Source organism: Salmo salar, chromosome ssa29, assembly GCF_905237065.1.
Source record: "Salmo salar chromosome ssa29, Ssal_v3.1, whole genome shotgun sequence".
Taxonomy (NCBI): Eukaryota; Metazoa; Chordata; class Actinopteri; order Salmoniformes; family Salmonidae; genus Salmo; species Salmo salar.
This window is the reverse complement of record NC_059470.1, coordinates 33,756,768-33,773,143: the sequence shown is the minus strand read 5'-3', so window position 1 is coordinate 33,773,143 and position 16,376 is coordinate 33,756,768. Positions and strand designations below refer to the sequence as shown.

The 16,376-nt window shown below is 46.0% G+C and overlaps 1 protein-coding gene across 2 annotated transcripts in view; it reads right to left on the bottom strand.

Moving 5' to 3' along the window:
• arhg4 (Rho guanine nucleotide exchange factor 4) overlaps positions 1–16,376 on the bottom strand; it is an 88,493-nt gene that overhangs the window by 17,862 nt on the left and 54,255 nt on the right. For both annotated transcript variants that reach the window (XM_014181751.2, NM_001173620.1), the window contains 1 exon segment: positions 7,559–7,710. In XM_014181751.2, the coding sequence (XP_014037226.2) occupies positions 7,559–7,710 (152 nt within the window).

Genomic DNA, 16,376 nt, shown 5'->3' with positions numbered 1-16,376 from the left:
AGTGACTTTAAATGTGGCACTGTCATAGGATGCCACCTTTCCAGCAAGTCAGTTGGTCAAATTTCTGCCCTGCTGGAGCTGCCCTGGACAACTTTAAGTGTTGTTATTGTGAAGTGGAAACGTCTAGGAGCAACATAGGCTCAGCCGCGAAGTGGCAGGCCACACAACACTCATTACAGAGTTCCAAACTGCCTTTGGAAGCAACGTCAGCGCAATAACGGTTTGTCGGGAGCTTCATGAAATGGAGTGATGAATCACGCTTCACCATCTGGCAGTCCGAAGGACGAATCTGGGTTTGGCAGATGCCAGGAAAACGCTGCCTGCCTGAATGCATAGTGCCAACTGTATCTATCAATCAATCAAATGTATTTATAAAGCCCTTCTTCATAAAGCCCTTCTAAAGTTTGTTAGAGGAGGAATAATGTTCTGGGGCTGTTTTTATTTTTGGGGGGCTAGGACCCTTAGTTCCAGTGAAGGGAAATATTAACGCTACAGCATACAATTACATTCTACACAATTTTGTGCTTCCACCTTTGTGGCAACAGTTTGGGGAAGGCCCTTTCCTGTTCCAGCATGACAATGGCCCCGTGCACAAAGCGAGGTCTATACAGAAATGGTTTGTTGAGATCGGTGTGGAAGAACTTGACTCGCCTGCACAGAGCCCTGACCTCAACCCCACCAAACATCTTTGGGATGAATTGGAACGCCGACTGCGAGCCAGGCCTCACTAATGCTCTTGTGGCTGAATAGAAGCAAGTCCCCGCAGCAATGTTCCAACATCTAGTGGAAAGCCTTCCCAGAATAGTAGAGACTGTTTAGCAGCAAAAGGGGACCAACTCCATATTAGTAGTATATATGGTAGCCTAATCTTTTGCATTTTGTCATATTTTACAGTATTTATAGTCAGGGGGTGTTGCGCTTGTTTCGGCCAGCAGAGGGAGCCACAAGCTCCCTCTCTAGTGGTTGCTTCATGCGCTCTCACTCTCGTGGTAACCTGCCTAGACAGTGAGTCAGTTGAATGAGAGTCAACTGAAGAAAGACACACCAGATAAATGAAATATTATCATCACGGTGAGAAACTTATAAAGCATAGGATATGAAACACCAAGTTAAGCGGAATGTAATGATATAATATTTGTCATTTTTGATGATGTTTTGATAGTTTAATTAATTTATAATGGCCTGTTAGCATAGAAGCTAACGGCGGCTAAAGTAAGCTCCAGTCAAGCAAGCCTGTCGTTGGTCGTAGTCATGGCGACAGGACCAAGGAACATTCATACAGAGTGTAAACAAAGGGAAACATTGTAACTTGAGTTTTTAGGGATTTGTTGAGAATTACATGATCAAAATGTATCTATGAGATAAGATGATAATTAATACCTTTTTACAAATAGTTTTTTAGTATGTTGGCTATTTAGAATTGTACAAGAACAGCCAAGTCAGTTGAATGAGAGTGCGCCAACTGAAAACTGTATTTACTGTAAGAAAAAAGCATCAGATAAACTAACTATTTAAAATCTTCAAGGTTTTGACTGCCTTTATTCTTCTCACCAGATTCCAAGGTTTAAGAGGGTACACTACACTACTAGACCATGTGTGTTCTGGTTTTTCACTATGAGTTTTAAGGGGTTCAAGAGAGTACTCAGCCTATGCTTTGCCATTGCAGAGTGAGTAGTCAATGTTGCATTATGTGAGTACCATAAATTACTACGTTTTTGGTCACTTTACCCGAAAAACGGTGGGACACAGACCATAATGGGACACAGGCCATCTGTCGTTCTGCCCCTGAACAAGGCAGTTAACCCACTGTTCCTAGGCCGTCATTGAAAATAAGAATTTGTTCTTAACTGACTTGCCTAGTTAAATAAAGGTAAAATAAAAATAAATAAAAATGATAATATATTGTAAACAACTGCCATGCTTTCATGTTTCACTACATGCTGTTAGTACAAACCATTTTCATTGTGCTACCATGGTTAATGTTTTGGGGTCACTACCATGGCAGGAAAATGCCATGGTACTAATGCAAAAACCATTGTATTTTCCTGCTATGGTGGTGAACAAAAAACATGATTTTTTTTCCCCCATTGTATTACCATGGTACAGTTTTTGTTAGGGACATATGGAGTAAAAATAACGTAATTTTATTTAGGAATGTAGTGGAGTAAAAGTAAAAATGTAAAAAAAATATAAATAGTAAAGTCAAGTACAGATTCCCTAAAAAACTACTTAAGTAGTAATTTAAAGTATATTTACTTAAGTACTTTACACCACGGTCCTCATCCTTAGTTGTTCTAGCTGTTCTATGTATTGTATACTGTATGGTGGCATACATCTATGGCGTCTATGGTAACTATGGCAACAAGGCAATAACAATCCTGTGTTTACAGCCTCTCTCTCTCATACAGTGCATTTGGAAAGACCCCTTGACTTTTTCCACATTTTGTTACGTTACAGCTTTATTCTAAAGTGGATTAAATATATGTTTTTCCTCACCACTTGGGGCTTCCAAGTGGTGCAGCGGTCTAAGGTTGCTTCAGTGCTAGAGGCGTCACTACAAACAACCTGGTTCGAATCCAGACTGTATCACAACCGGCCGTGTTTGGGAGTCCCATAGGGCGGCGCACAAATGGCCCAGCATTGTCCGAGCCGGTGTAGGCCGTCATTGTAAATAAGAATTTGTTCTTAACTGACTTGTCTAGTTAAATAAAAATGTTTTTTTTTTTTAATCAACCTACACAAAATACCCTATAATGACAAAGCAAAAACATGTTTTTTGAAATTGTTGCAAATTTATTAAAGATAAACAGAAATACTGTACTTACATAAGTATTCAGACCCTTTGCTATGAGACTCGAAATTGAGCTCAGGTGCATTCTGTTTCCATTGATCATCCTTGAGCTGTTTCTACAATTTGATTGGAGTCCACCTGTCTATATACAGTGGGGGGGGGGAGTATTTGATCCCCTGCTGATTTTGTGTGTTTGCCCACTGACAAAGAAGTGATCAGTCTATAATTTTAATGGTAGGCTTATTTGAACAGTGAGAGACAGAATAACAACAAAAAAATCCAGAAAAACACATGTCAAAAATGTTATAAAATGATTTGCATTTTAATGAGGGAAATAAGTATTTGACCCCTCTGCAAAACATGACTTAGTACTTGGTGGCAAAACCCTTGTTGGCAATCACAGAGGTCAGACATTTCTTGTAGTTGGCCACCAGGTTTGCACACATCTCAGGAGGGATTTTGTCCCACTCCTCTTTGCAGATCTTCTCCAAGTCATTAAGGTTTCGAGGCTGACGTTTGGCAACTCGAACCGTCAGCTCCCTCCACAGATTTTCTATGGGATTAAGGTCTGGAGACTGGCTAGGACACTCCAGGACCTTAATGTGCTTCTTCTTGAGCCACTCCTTTGTTGCCTTGGCTGTGTGTTTTGGGTCATTGTCATGCTGGAATACCCATCCACAACCCACTTTCAATGCCCTGGCAAATCCTCAAGATTTGACGTTACATGGCCCCGTCCATCGTCCCTTTGATGCGGTGAAGTTGTCCTGTCCCCTTAGCAGAAAAACACCCCCAAAGCATAATGTTTCCACCTCCATGTTTTACGGTGGAGATGGTGTTCTTGGGGTCATAGGCAGCATTCCTCCTCCTCCAAACACGGCGAGTTGAGTTGATGCCAAAGAGCTCAATTTTCGTCTCATCTGACCACAACACTTTCACCGAGTTGTCCTCTGAATCATTCAGATGTTCATTGGCAAACTTCAGACGGGCATGTATATGTGCTTTCTTGAGCAGGGGGACCTTGCGGGCGCTGCAGGATTTCAGTCCTTCACGGCGTAGTGTGTTACCAATTGTTTTCTTGGTGACTATTGTCCCAGCTGCCTTGAGATCATTGACAAGATCCTCCCGTGTAGTTCTGGGCTGATTCCTCACCGTTCTCATGATCATTGCAACTCCACGAGGTGAGATCTTGCATGGAGCCCCAGGCCGAGGGATATTGACAGTTCTTTTGTGTTTCTTCCATTTGCGAATAATCGCACCAAATGTTGTCACCTTCTCACCAAGCTGCTTGGCGATGGTCTTGTAGCCATTCCAGCCTTGTGTAGGTCTACAATCTTGTCCCTGACATCCTTGGAGAGCTCTTTGGTCTTGGCCATGGTGGAGAGTTTGGAATCTGATTGATTGATTGCTTCTGTGGACAGGTGTCTTTTTTACAGGTAACAAGCTGCGGTTAGGAGCACTCCCTTTAAGAGTGTGCTCCTAATCTCAGCTCGTTACCTGTATAAAAGACACCTGGGAGCCAGAAATCTTTCTGATTGAGAGGGGGTCAAATACGTATTTCCTTCATTAAAATGCAAATCAATTTATAACATTTTTGACATGCGTTTTTCTGGATATTTTTGTTGTAATTCTGTCTCTCACTGTTTAAATAAACCTACCATTAAAATTATAGACTGATCCTTTCTTTATCAGTGGGCAAACGTACAAAATCAGCAGGGGATCAAATACTTTTTCCCCCCACTGTAAGGTCCTACAGTTGAAATTGCATGTCAGAGCAAAAACCAAGCCATGAGGTTGAAGGAATTGTCCATAGAGCTCAGAGACAGGATTGTGTCGAGGCACAGATCTGGGGAAGGGCACCAAACAATGTCTGCAGCATTGAAGGTCCCCAAGAGCAGTGGCCTCCATCATTAATAAAATGGAAGAAGTTTGGAACCACCAAGACTCTTCCTGGAGCTGTCCGCCCAGCCAAACTGAGCAATGTGGGGAGAAGGGCCTTGGTCAGGATGTGACCAAGAACCCGATGGGCACTCTGACAGAGCTCCAGGGTTCCCTTGTTGAGATGGGAGAACCTTCCAGAAGGACAACCATCTCTGCAGCACTCCACCAATCAGGCCTTTATGGTAGAGTGGCCAGACGGAAGCCACTCCTCAGTAAAAGGCACATGACAGCCCGTCTGAAGTTTGCCAAAAGGCACCTAAAGGACTCTCAGACCATGAGAAACAAGATTCTCTGGTCTGATGAAACCAAGATTGAACTCTTTGGCCTGAATGCCAAAGTGTCACATCTGGAGGAAACCTGGCACCATCCCTACGGTGAAGCATGGTGGTGGCAGCATTATGCTGTGGGGATGTATTTCAGAGACAGGGAGTCTAGTCAGGATCGAGGGAACGATGAACGGAGCAAAGTACAGAGAGATCCTTGATGAAAACCTGCTCCAGAGCGCTCAGGACCTCAGACTGGGGCGAAGATTCACAGCCAAGACAACGCAGGAGTGACTTCGGGACAAGTCTCTGAATGTCCTTGAGTGGCCCGGCCAGAACCCAGACTTGAATCAAATCGAACATCTCTGGAGAGACCTGAAAATAGCTGTGCAGCCACGCTCCCCATCCAACCTGACAGAGCTTGAGAGGAGCTGCAGAGAAGAATGGGAGAAACTCCCAAAATACAGGTGTGCCAAGCTTGTAGCGTCATACCCAAGAAGACTTGAGGCTGTAATCGCTGCCAAAGGTGCTTCAACAAAGTACTGAGTAAAGGGTCTGAATGTGATATTTACGTTTTTTAGAACAATTCCTATAAATCTGCTTTTGCTTTGTCATTATGGAGTATTGTGTGTAGATTGATGAGGAAAAAAACTATTACAATTTTATTTGCATAAGGCTGTAACATAACAAAATGTGGAAAAAGTCAAGGGGTCTGAATACTTTCCAGAATGTACTGTATCTCGGCCTCTTCCCTCTCTGCCTCTTCCCTCTCTCCGCCTCTTCCCTCTATCCGCCCCTTCCCTCTTCCCTCTCTGCCTCTTCCCTCTCTGCCTCTTCCCTCTCTGCCTCTTCCCTCTCTATGCCTCTTCCCTCTCTATGCCTCTTCCCTCTCTATGCCTCTTCCCTCTCTATGCCTCTTCCCTCTCTATGCCTCTTCCCTCTCTCCGCCTCTTCCCTCTTCGCTCTCTCTCTCTCTCCGCCTCTTCCCTCTCTCCGCCTCTTCCCTCTCTCCGCCTCTTCCCTCTCTCCGCCTCTTCCCTCTCTATGCCTCTTCCCTCTTCCCTCTCTTCCCTCTCTCTCTCTCCGCCTCTTCCCTCTCTCTCTCTCCGCCTCTTCCCTCTCTCCGCCTCTTCCCTCTCCGCCTCTTCCCTCTCCGCCTCTTCCCTCTCTCTCTCTCTCCGCCTCTTCCCTCTCTCTCTCTCTCCGCCTCTTCCCCCTCTCTCCGCCTCTTCCCTCTCTCCGCCTCTTCCCTCTCTCTCTCTCTCCGCCTCTTCCCTCTCTCTCTGCCTCTTCCCTCTCTCCGCCTCTTCCCTCTCTCCGCCTCTTCTCCCTCTCCGCCTCTTCTCCCTCTCCGCCTCTTCTCCCTCTCCGCCTCTTCTCCCTCTCCGCCTCTTCTCCCTCTCTTCTCCCTCTCCGCCTCTTCCCTCTCTCTCTCTCTCCGCCTCTTCCCTCTCTCTCTCCGCCTCTTCCCTCTCTTCCCTCTCTCTCTCTCTCCGCCTCTTCCCTCTCTCTCTCTCCGCCTCTTCCCTCTCTCCGCCTCTTCCCTCTCTCCGCCTCTTCCCTCTCTCCGCCTCTTTCCCCTCTCCGCCTCTTTCCCCTCTCCGCCTCTTCCCCCTCTCCGCCTCTTCCCCTCTCCCCCTCTCCGCCTCTTCCCCCTCTCCGCCTCTTCCCCCTCTCTCTCCGCCTCTTCCCTCTCTCTCTCCGCCTCTTCTCTCTCTCTCTCTCCGCCTCTTCCCTCTCTCTCCGCCTCTTCCCTCTCTCTCCGCCTCTTCCCTCTCTCTCCGCCTCTTCCCTCTCTCTCCGCCTCTTCCCTTTCTCCGCCTCTTCTCCCTCTCCGCCTCTTCTCCCTCTCCGCCTCTTCTCCCTCTCCGCCTCTTCCCCCTCTCCACCTCTTCCCTCTCTCCACCTCTTCCCCCTCTCCGCCTCGCCTCCCTCTCCGCCTCGCCTCCCTCTCCGCCTCTTCCCTCTCACCGCCTCTTCCCTCTCACCGCCTCCCTCTCCGCCTCGCTCTTCTCCTCTCTCCTCTGAGTGTGTGTGTGTGTGTGTGTGTGTGTGTGTGTGTGTGTGTATGAACGCATGTGTGTATGAGTGTGTGTGTCTATTCCATCTTCCAGGTTATTTAGTATTCTGCTCCAGTAGAAAGGCGTGGAGGAATTCACAGCGGTTTAGCCACAATAATAAATTAATTCAGCTTTGTCCCTCAAGGAGTCAATTTAAACCTTTACTGCCCTTGTCTCCCACAAAGCCCTGTGGAGCCCACCTCTAAACACTAGTCAAAGCAAAGGTAATTGTTTCACCAGGTGGGTCCTAATCCGTCACGCTAATTCTGAGTGACAACCCAGGATAGGGGTGGGGCTTGGAGGGAGCACCTGACAAATCAGAGCTGGGCCAGGGCGGCCATGTCTCTCAGGAGCTGATGTGTACCCACAATGCACTGGGAGGTCTTAGGGAGTTCATTCATAAACACAGCAGGTTAGGGAGCTACGGATTTAATCAAAACTCAAAATCGTATTCTACTTAACCCTAGAGAGAGACAGACAGACGGACAGACAAAACAAAAGGTTACCTCATTTATAGCCAGTTGTTCCCCTCCTCCCCCTGGGTGTCCAAAGTGATGTCTGGAGCTGCGGAACTCTTCATACAGGTCCTCGTCACTGCCTAGATCATCACCCAGCCCCAGACCGGTCTTCTCTCCACCCCCGTCTGGTACTATCACCGCTGAGGGGGAGAGAGAGAGACAGGGACACAGAGAGAGAGAGAGAGAGAGAGAGAGAGAGAGAGAGAGAGAAAGGGAGGGACAGAGAGAGAGAGAGACAGGGACAGAGAGAGAGAGACAGAGAGCAGAGAGAGAGAGAGAGACAGAGAGAGAGAGAGAGAGAGAGAGAAAGAGACAGGGACAGAGAGAGCGAGAGAGAGAGAGACAGAGAGAGAGAGAGAGAGAGAGAGAGAGAGACAGGGACAGAGAGAGCGAGAGAGAGAGAGAGAGAGAGAAAACAAAATAAAACCTCTGTCTCATCCCTATTCAGATGAGCATTTTAGCACATTAAATAAGAAAACATATCCTACTTTTCTGCAAATACAACAAAACAGTCCACAAAACTCCAAAAAATGGTTACAACACAAAGAAGAGGTCTGAGCTGCAGCTGAGTTCCAACCCAGTTGTGGTGATCTGATTCACCATAACTCATAACTCACGGCCTAGTTGGGACCCAAACACCTCTCACTGAGACACAGTGACATTAAAGGAGAGAGAGAGGGAAGAAAACCCCAGTGGCAGCATGTCAGTGATCACTATTACATACACACAGTATTCCAGATAGTAGCTCATATCCTGCTTAAGATCTCATTCAGGATAAGCTGTTTACATACACATTTTGATATTCTGCTCATGACTATCCCCTGTATCCATTAATAAATAACATTTGTCATTTAAGTTCACGTGGGTTAAATGGAATAGTAACTGATATCTGGACAATAACCTCTCACATGTATAATATAATATTAACTCCTGCACAATTATACATTTCTTGCAGTAAAATGGTACAACAAATGTTTATTGCTATCTCGGGAACAGGAGAGGAGAAATAGGATTTCTTTCTTTCAGCATCTCTTGAGAAAATGTGAATGCGAGTGTAATGTTCATCTTTAACACTGTCATGCAAGCATACAGTACTTCAACCACATACAATATGAACTGAAGTCTTATCAGAAATGTGTTTCATCGTTTTCTCAGCTTTTCATTTCCTTAAAACGGGTCAAACTGATGACATTTGGACATTTTGCACAGGATCAATCTTTCCACTGTTTTTGGAGTTCTTGCATTTTTACCCCGGTCCCTAAATGAAACACACAACTTTAGCAGTGTTAAATAGATTACTAATGCATTCATTCTATCAATGTAAGACATTAGCCTGGTGAGCACTACTGTATTTAGTCTTCTGGGGCAACAAGTTATGACAGAAGAGAAGCTACCTGTATCTAACTATAACTGACAAACAAATGGCCTACCAAATGTGGGAAATTATAACCGGGCATTCCAAATGTGGGAAATTATAACCGGGCATACCAAATGTGGGAAATTATAACCGGGCATACCAAATGTGGGAAATTATAACCGGGCATACCAAATGTGGGAAATTATAATAGGGCATACCAAATGTGGGAAATTATAATAGGGCATACCAAATGTCAGAAATTATAATAGGGCATACCAAATGTCTGAAATTATAATAGGGCATACCAAATGTCTGAAATTATAATAGGGCATACCAAATGTGGGAAATTATAATAGGGCATACCAAATGTGGGAAATTATAATAGGGCATACCAAATGTCAGAAATTATAATAGGGCATACCAAATGTCGGAAATTATAAGCAGAAACTTGTCTAAATTAGGGGCAAGTAACCAGTAGTAAATTATAGTACATGTATTATAGTAGTCTAAATTATTATGGTGGATTGAATTGCTCAGGTAGCCTACTTTTTGAAGTAATTTGTTTTGACATCATTACACAACACCCATGATATGCAAAACGGAATAATTGAGTATCCCGAATATATTGGTATGCATGTAAACACACTCTTTGCCCTCCGAGTGGCATCATCACAGTTCTCTCCCTGACTGTACGTACCTGCCCTGCAGCTATAAATATTATCCTGTCTATCTGTCCAATCTCATCAATACATCCCTGCTCTTCAAACAGCTGTTGCCACGGCGAGTCTCCATGGTGACAAATCACCGTGGAGACAGGGAGCCAGGCTTAATGAGAGAACACAGAGCGTTCAGACCCCCTCAGGCGATCAGGAGAAAGGGATTTGGCACATCACTCTGCCATTAAAAATGCACATATTCAAACCCCAGAGCTGTGCAGTATTTTAGGACTACATTCTATTAGTACTATATATTCTACGGACTGCCTTTTCCACTTCAGCAGTCTTTAAGAATGAAGAATCATCTAAAACCCTCTAGAGGTTGGATGGTGTATAGAGGATCTGTTTAATCATGTGTAAAAATAATCTACCTTTATTCTCTTAGCCCAAATGGAAACCACTGGAACTCATACAGTGCAACACATACACAGTACATATTAAAACACACTTAATGAAACAGTAGACTACCTTTTTATGACTGTAATTTACATCCAGATGCTGTAATACGTGTTTTCACAACAAATGAATGAAATTATATTTCAGTCAAACGCTCCCTAAAACACTTCAGCGAGCAGGCCTTTCTAATCAACCTGGCCCGGGTATCCTGGAAGGATATTGACCTCATTCCGTCAGTAGAGGATGTCTGGTTGTTCTTTAAATGTGCTTTCCTCACCATCTTAAATAAGCATGCCCCATTCAAAAAATGTAGAACCAGGAACAGATATAGCCCTTGGTTCACTCCAGACCTGACTGCCCTTGACCAGCACAAAACATCCTGTGGCGGACTGCATTAGCATCGAATAGCCCCTGCAATATGCAACTTTTCAGGGAAGTCAGGAACCAATATACACAAGCAGTTAAGAAAGCATAGGCTAGCTTTTTCAAACAGAAATTTCCATCCTGTAGCACAAACTCCAAAAGGTTATTTGACTCTGTAAAGTCCATGGAGAATAAGAGCACCTCCCAGCTGCCCACTGCACTGAGTCTAGGAAAAACTGTCACCGCCGATAAATCTACGATAATCAAGAATTTCAATAAGCATCTTTCTACAGCTGGCCATGCTTTCCACCTGGCTACCCCTACCCCGGTCAACAGCTCTGCACCCCCCACAGCAACTTGCCCAAGCCTCCCCATTTCTCCTTCACCCAAATCCAGATAGCTGATGTTCTGAAAGAGCTGCAAAATCTGGATCCCAACAAATCAGCTGGGCTAGACAATCTGGACCCTCTCTTTCTAAAATTATCCACCGCAATTGTTGCAACCCCTATTTCTAGCCTGTTCAACCTCACTTTTGTATCGTCTGAGATCCCCAAAGATTGGGAAGCTGCCGCGGGCATCCCCCTCTTCAAAGGGGGAGACACTCTAGACCCAAACTGTTACAGACCTATATCCACCCTGCCTTTCCAAAGTCTTCGAAAGCCAAGTTAACAAACAGACCACCGACCATTTAGAATCCCACCGTACCTTCTCTGCTATGCAATCTGGTTTCAGAGCTGGTCATGGGTGCACCTCAGCCACGCTCAAGGTCCTAAACGATATCATAACCGCCATCGATAAAAGACAATACTGTGCAGACGTATTCATCGACCTGGCCAAGGCTTTCGACTCTGTCAATCACAGCATTCTTCTTGGCAGACTCAACAGCCTTGGTTTCTCAAATGACTGCCTCGCCTGGTTTACCAACTACTTCTCAGACAGAGTTCAGTGTGTCAAATTGGAGGGCCTGTTGTCCGGACCTCCGGCAGTCTCTATGGGGGTGCCACAGGGATCAATTCTCGGGCCGACTCTTTTCTCTGTATACATCAATGATGTCGCTCTTGCGGCTGGTGATTCTGTGATCCACCTCTACGCAGACAACACCATTCTGTATACATCTGGCCCTTTTTGGACACTGCGTTAACTAACCTCCAGACGAGCTTCAATGCCATACAACTCTCCTTCCATGGCCTCCAACTGCTCTTAAATGCAAGTAAAACTAAATGCTTGCTCTTCAACCGATCGCTGCCCGCACCTGCCCGCCCGTCCATCATCACTACTCTGGACGGTTCTGACTTAGAATATGTGGACTACAAATACCTAGGTGTCTGGCTAGACTGTAAACTCTCCTTCCAGACTCATTTAAGCATCTCCAATCCAAAATTAAATCTAGAATCGGCTTCCTATTTCACATCAAAGCATCCTTCACTCATGCTGCCAAACATACCCTCGTAAAACTGACTATCCTACCGATCCTTGACTTCGGCGATGTCATTTACAAAATAGCCTTCAACACTGTACTCAGCAAACTGGATGCAGTCTATCACAGTGCCATCCGTTTCGTCACCAAAGCCCCATATACTACCCACCACTGCGACCTGCATGCTCTCATTGGCTGGCCCTCACTACATATTCGTCGCCAAACCCACTGGCTCCAGGTCATCTATAAGTCTTTGCTAGGTAAAGCCCCGTCTTATCTCAGCTCACTGGTCACCATAGCAGCACCCACCCGTAGCACGCGCTCCAGCAGGTATATTTCACTGGTCACCCCCAAAGCCAATTCCTGCTTTGGCCGCCTTTCCTTCCAGTTCTCTGCTGCCAATGACTGGAACAATTTGCAAAAATCACTGAAGCTGGAGACTCAAATCTCCCTCACTAACTTTAAGTATCAGCTATGGGAGCAGCTTACAGATCATTGCACCTGTACATAGTCCATCTGTAAATAGCCCATCCGAATACCTCATCCCCATATTGTTATTTATATATATTGTTTTGCTCCTTTGCACCCCAGTATCTCTACTTGCACATTCATCCTCTGCACATCTATCACTCCAGTGTTTAATTGCTATATTGTAATTATTTCACCACTACGGCAATAGTGCCTTACCTCCCTAATCTTACTTCATTTGCACACACGGTACATAGACATTTCTATTGTGTTATTGACTGTACGTTTGTTTATTCCATGTGTAACTCTGTGTTGTTGTTTGTGTCGCACTGCTTTGCTTTATCTTGGCCAGGTTGCAGTTGTAAATGAGAACTTGTTCTCAACTGGCCTACCTGGTTAAATAAAGGTGAAATAATTCAAATAAAATAAAAATATATAGAACTAATCCCTTATGATAATGCAGTACCAGTCTTGTCCTCTTAGGGGCAGTGCAACCCACAGTAAATGACTTTAGTACAGACAGACAGACAGACAGACAGACAGACAGACAGACAGACAGACAGACAGACAGACAGACAGACAGACAGACAGACAGACAGACAGACAGACAGACAGACAGACAGACAGACAGACAGACAGACAGACAGACAGACAGACAGACAGACAGACAGACAGACAGATTGAGAGAGAGGGATAGAGATAGGGGGATAAATGGAGAGAGAGGGATTGAGCAGTGCAAATATTCAGAAGAGATTATCCCAGTTTATGTTTACTCTGCCGAGCAGCTCAGTGTGCGTGTATATATGTATGTATGTATGTGTGTGTGTGTGTGTGTGTGTGAGAGAGAGTGAGTGGGTGGTCGTGTGTGAGTGATGCAGACCGACAATGTCAGAGCGGGCCCCTGTGTGTTTGGCCCTTGAGGCAGTCCCACACCAACTCCCTCTCCCATGAGTCTCGGCTTCAGATGAACACTGGGACAAACAGAGCAGTGGTACCACCCTGACTACCCTGAGTTCACTCCTCTCGTTCTGCTCTTCCTCCCTCTCTCTTTCCATCACTCCCTCTTTTTCATTATTTCTTGCTATCTCTACTGTCCATATCACTGTCTCATCTTCTCTCTCTTCCTAACACTGCATTTCCTCTCTCACCATTTTCTCTGTCTCTTTCACCTCTCCCTCCATCTCTCTCTCACCTCTAGACTCACCTCTCCCTCCATCTCTCACGCTCAAAGTCAGTCTCACTCCCTCCATCTCTCTCTCACCTCACCTCTCTGTATGTCTTTTCGCCCCCCCCCCATCCCTACAGAGAGGTGCAAGACTGGTTGGCTGGTTGCCATGAGAAGTGTCATCTCTCTTAGCCCTAAATGATGTCCCATCCCTGCTGTCTGTCTGTTTCAACCAAACTGCATGAATATTCATGAGTCAATGGATGTGACACGCGTGCAGCCTGCAGCTACTGTAGAGCATTGATTACCCTGCAATCCATACTGCCTATTAATAAACACCACAGACAGACAGTCAACTTTACAGCACATGGGATGTGTCTGTGTGAAGCTGGTTCCTGAGCAGGTCCAAGGTGACTGGTCCAAGGTGACAGAACTGGTCCAAGGTGACAGAGCTAGTGCAAGGTGACAGAGCTAGTGCAAGGTGACAGAACTGGTCTAAGGTGACAGAGCTAGGTCCAAGGTGACAGAGCTAGTGTCCAAGGTGACAGAGCTAGTCCAAGGTGACAGAGCTAGTCCAAGGTGACAGAACTGGTCCAAGGTGACAGAGCTAGTGCAAGGTGACAGAACAGATCCAAGGTGGCAGAGCTAGTGCAAGGTGACAGAGCTAGTGTAAGGTGACAGAGCTAGTGCAAGGTGGCAGAACAGATCCAAGGTGACAGAACAGATCCAAGGTGACAGAGCTAGTGCAAGGTGGCAGAACAGATCCAAGGTGACAGAGCTAGTGCAAGGTGACAGAACAGATCCAAGGTGACAGAACAGATCCAAGGTGACAGAGCTAGTGCAAGGTGACAGAGCTAGTGCAAGGTGACAGAGCTAGTGCAAGGTGACAGAACAGATCCAAGGTGACAGAACAGATCCAAGGTGACAGAACTGGTCCAAGGTAACAGAACTGGTCCAAGGTGACAGAGCTAGTGCAAGTTGACAGAACAGATCCATGTGTGCATGTGTGTGTGCATGTGTGTGTGTATGCCAACAGCACAGCTAACAGCCCAACCAACTTAGATATGATGGAACCATAACAGTCCAGCTAACATCCCAGCTAACAATCTAACCCAACAGCCCAGCGAACAGTCCAGCTAACATTCCAGCTAACAATCTAACCCTACAGCCCAGCAAACAGTCCAGTGAACAGTCCAGCTAACAGCCCAGCCAACAGCACAGCTAACAGCCCAACCAACTTAGATATGATGGCCCTACTCCAGTTTAGCAAGCATCTCATTTTTCATGAACCTTAACAGCCCAGCTAACAGCCCAGCTAGCAGTCTAACTAACAATCTAACCCTACATCACAGCTAACAGCCCAGCTAACAGTCCAGCTAACAGCCGCCCAGCTAACAATCTAACCCTACATCACAGCTAACAGCCCAGCTAACATCCCAGCTAACAGTCCTGCTAACAGCCCAGCTAACAGCCCAGCTAACAGTCTAACCCTACAGCCCAGCTAACAGCCCAGCAAACAGCCCAGCTAACAATCTAACCCTACATCACAGCTAACAGCCCAGCTAACAGCCCAGGTAACAGCCCAGCTAACAATCTAACCCTACATCACAGCTAACAGCCCAGCTAACAGCAGCCCAGCTAACAATCTAACCCTACATCACAGCTAACAGCCCAGCTAACAGCCCAGCTAACAGCCCAGCTAACAGCCCAGCTAACAGTCTAACCCTACATCACAGCTAACAGCCCAGCTAACAGCCCAGCTAACAGCCCAGCTAACAGCCCAGCTAACAATCTAACCCTACAGCCCAGCTAACAGCCCAGCTAACAATCTAACCCTACATCACAGCTAACAGCCCAGCTAACAGCCCAGGTAACAGCCGCCCAGCTAACAATCTAACCCTACATCACAGCTAACAGCCCAGCTAACAGCCGCCCAGCTAACAATCTAACCCTACATCACAGCTAACAGCCCAGCTAAAAGCCCAGCTAACATTCCAGCTAACAGCCCAGCTAACAGCCCAGCTAACTCTAACCCTACATCACAGCTAACAGCCCAGCTAACAGCCCAGCTAACAATCTAACCCTACAGCCCAGCTAACAGCCCAGCTAACAGCCCAGCTAACAATCTAACCCTACATCACAGCTAACAGCCCAGCTAACAGCCCAGCTAACAATCTAACCCTACATCACAGCTAACAGCCCAGCTAACAATCTAACCCTACATTACAGCTAACAGCCCAGTTAACAGCCCAGCTAACAATCTAACCCTACAGCCCAGCTAACAGCCCAGCTAACAGCCCAGCTAACAGCCCAGCTAAGCTAACCTAACAATCTAACCCTACATCACAGCTAACAGCCCAGCTAACAGCCCAGCTAACAGCCCAGCTAACATTCTAACCCTACGTCACAGCTAACAGCCCAGCTAACAGTCCAGCTAACATCCCAGCTAACAGCTCAGCTAAGCTAACCTAACAATCTAACCCTACATCCCAGCCTAACAGCCCAGCTAACAGCCCAGCTAAGCTAACCTAACAATCTAACCCTACATCACAGCTAATAGTCCAGCTAACAGCCAAGCTAACATCCCAGCTAACATCCCAGCTAACAGTCCAGTTAATAGTCCAGCTAACTGCCTAGCCAACTTCCCAGCCAACTGCCCAGCTAACAACCCAGCTAACAGCCCAACCAACTTAGATACGATGGCCCTTTTTCAGTTTAGCAAGCATCTCATTTTCATGAACCCAAACAAACTGTTGAAATCAGTCTGGCCTTTAACTTACTGCCAGAGAACACACTGTACAATAGGGAGGATTTCAAAACAACACAGGAATGTGACAGATATACTGCATACACAACTCCTCTAATATATATGATGCCCTGACCTTCAAACAGAAACATGCTGTTGGACAGTGGGGCAGATACAG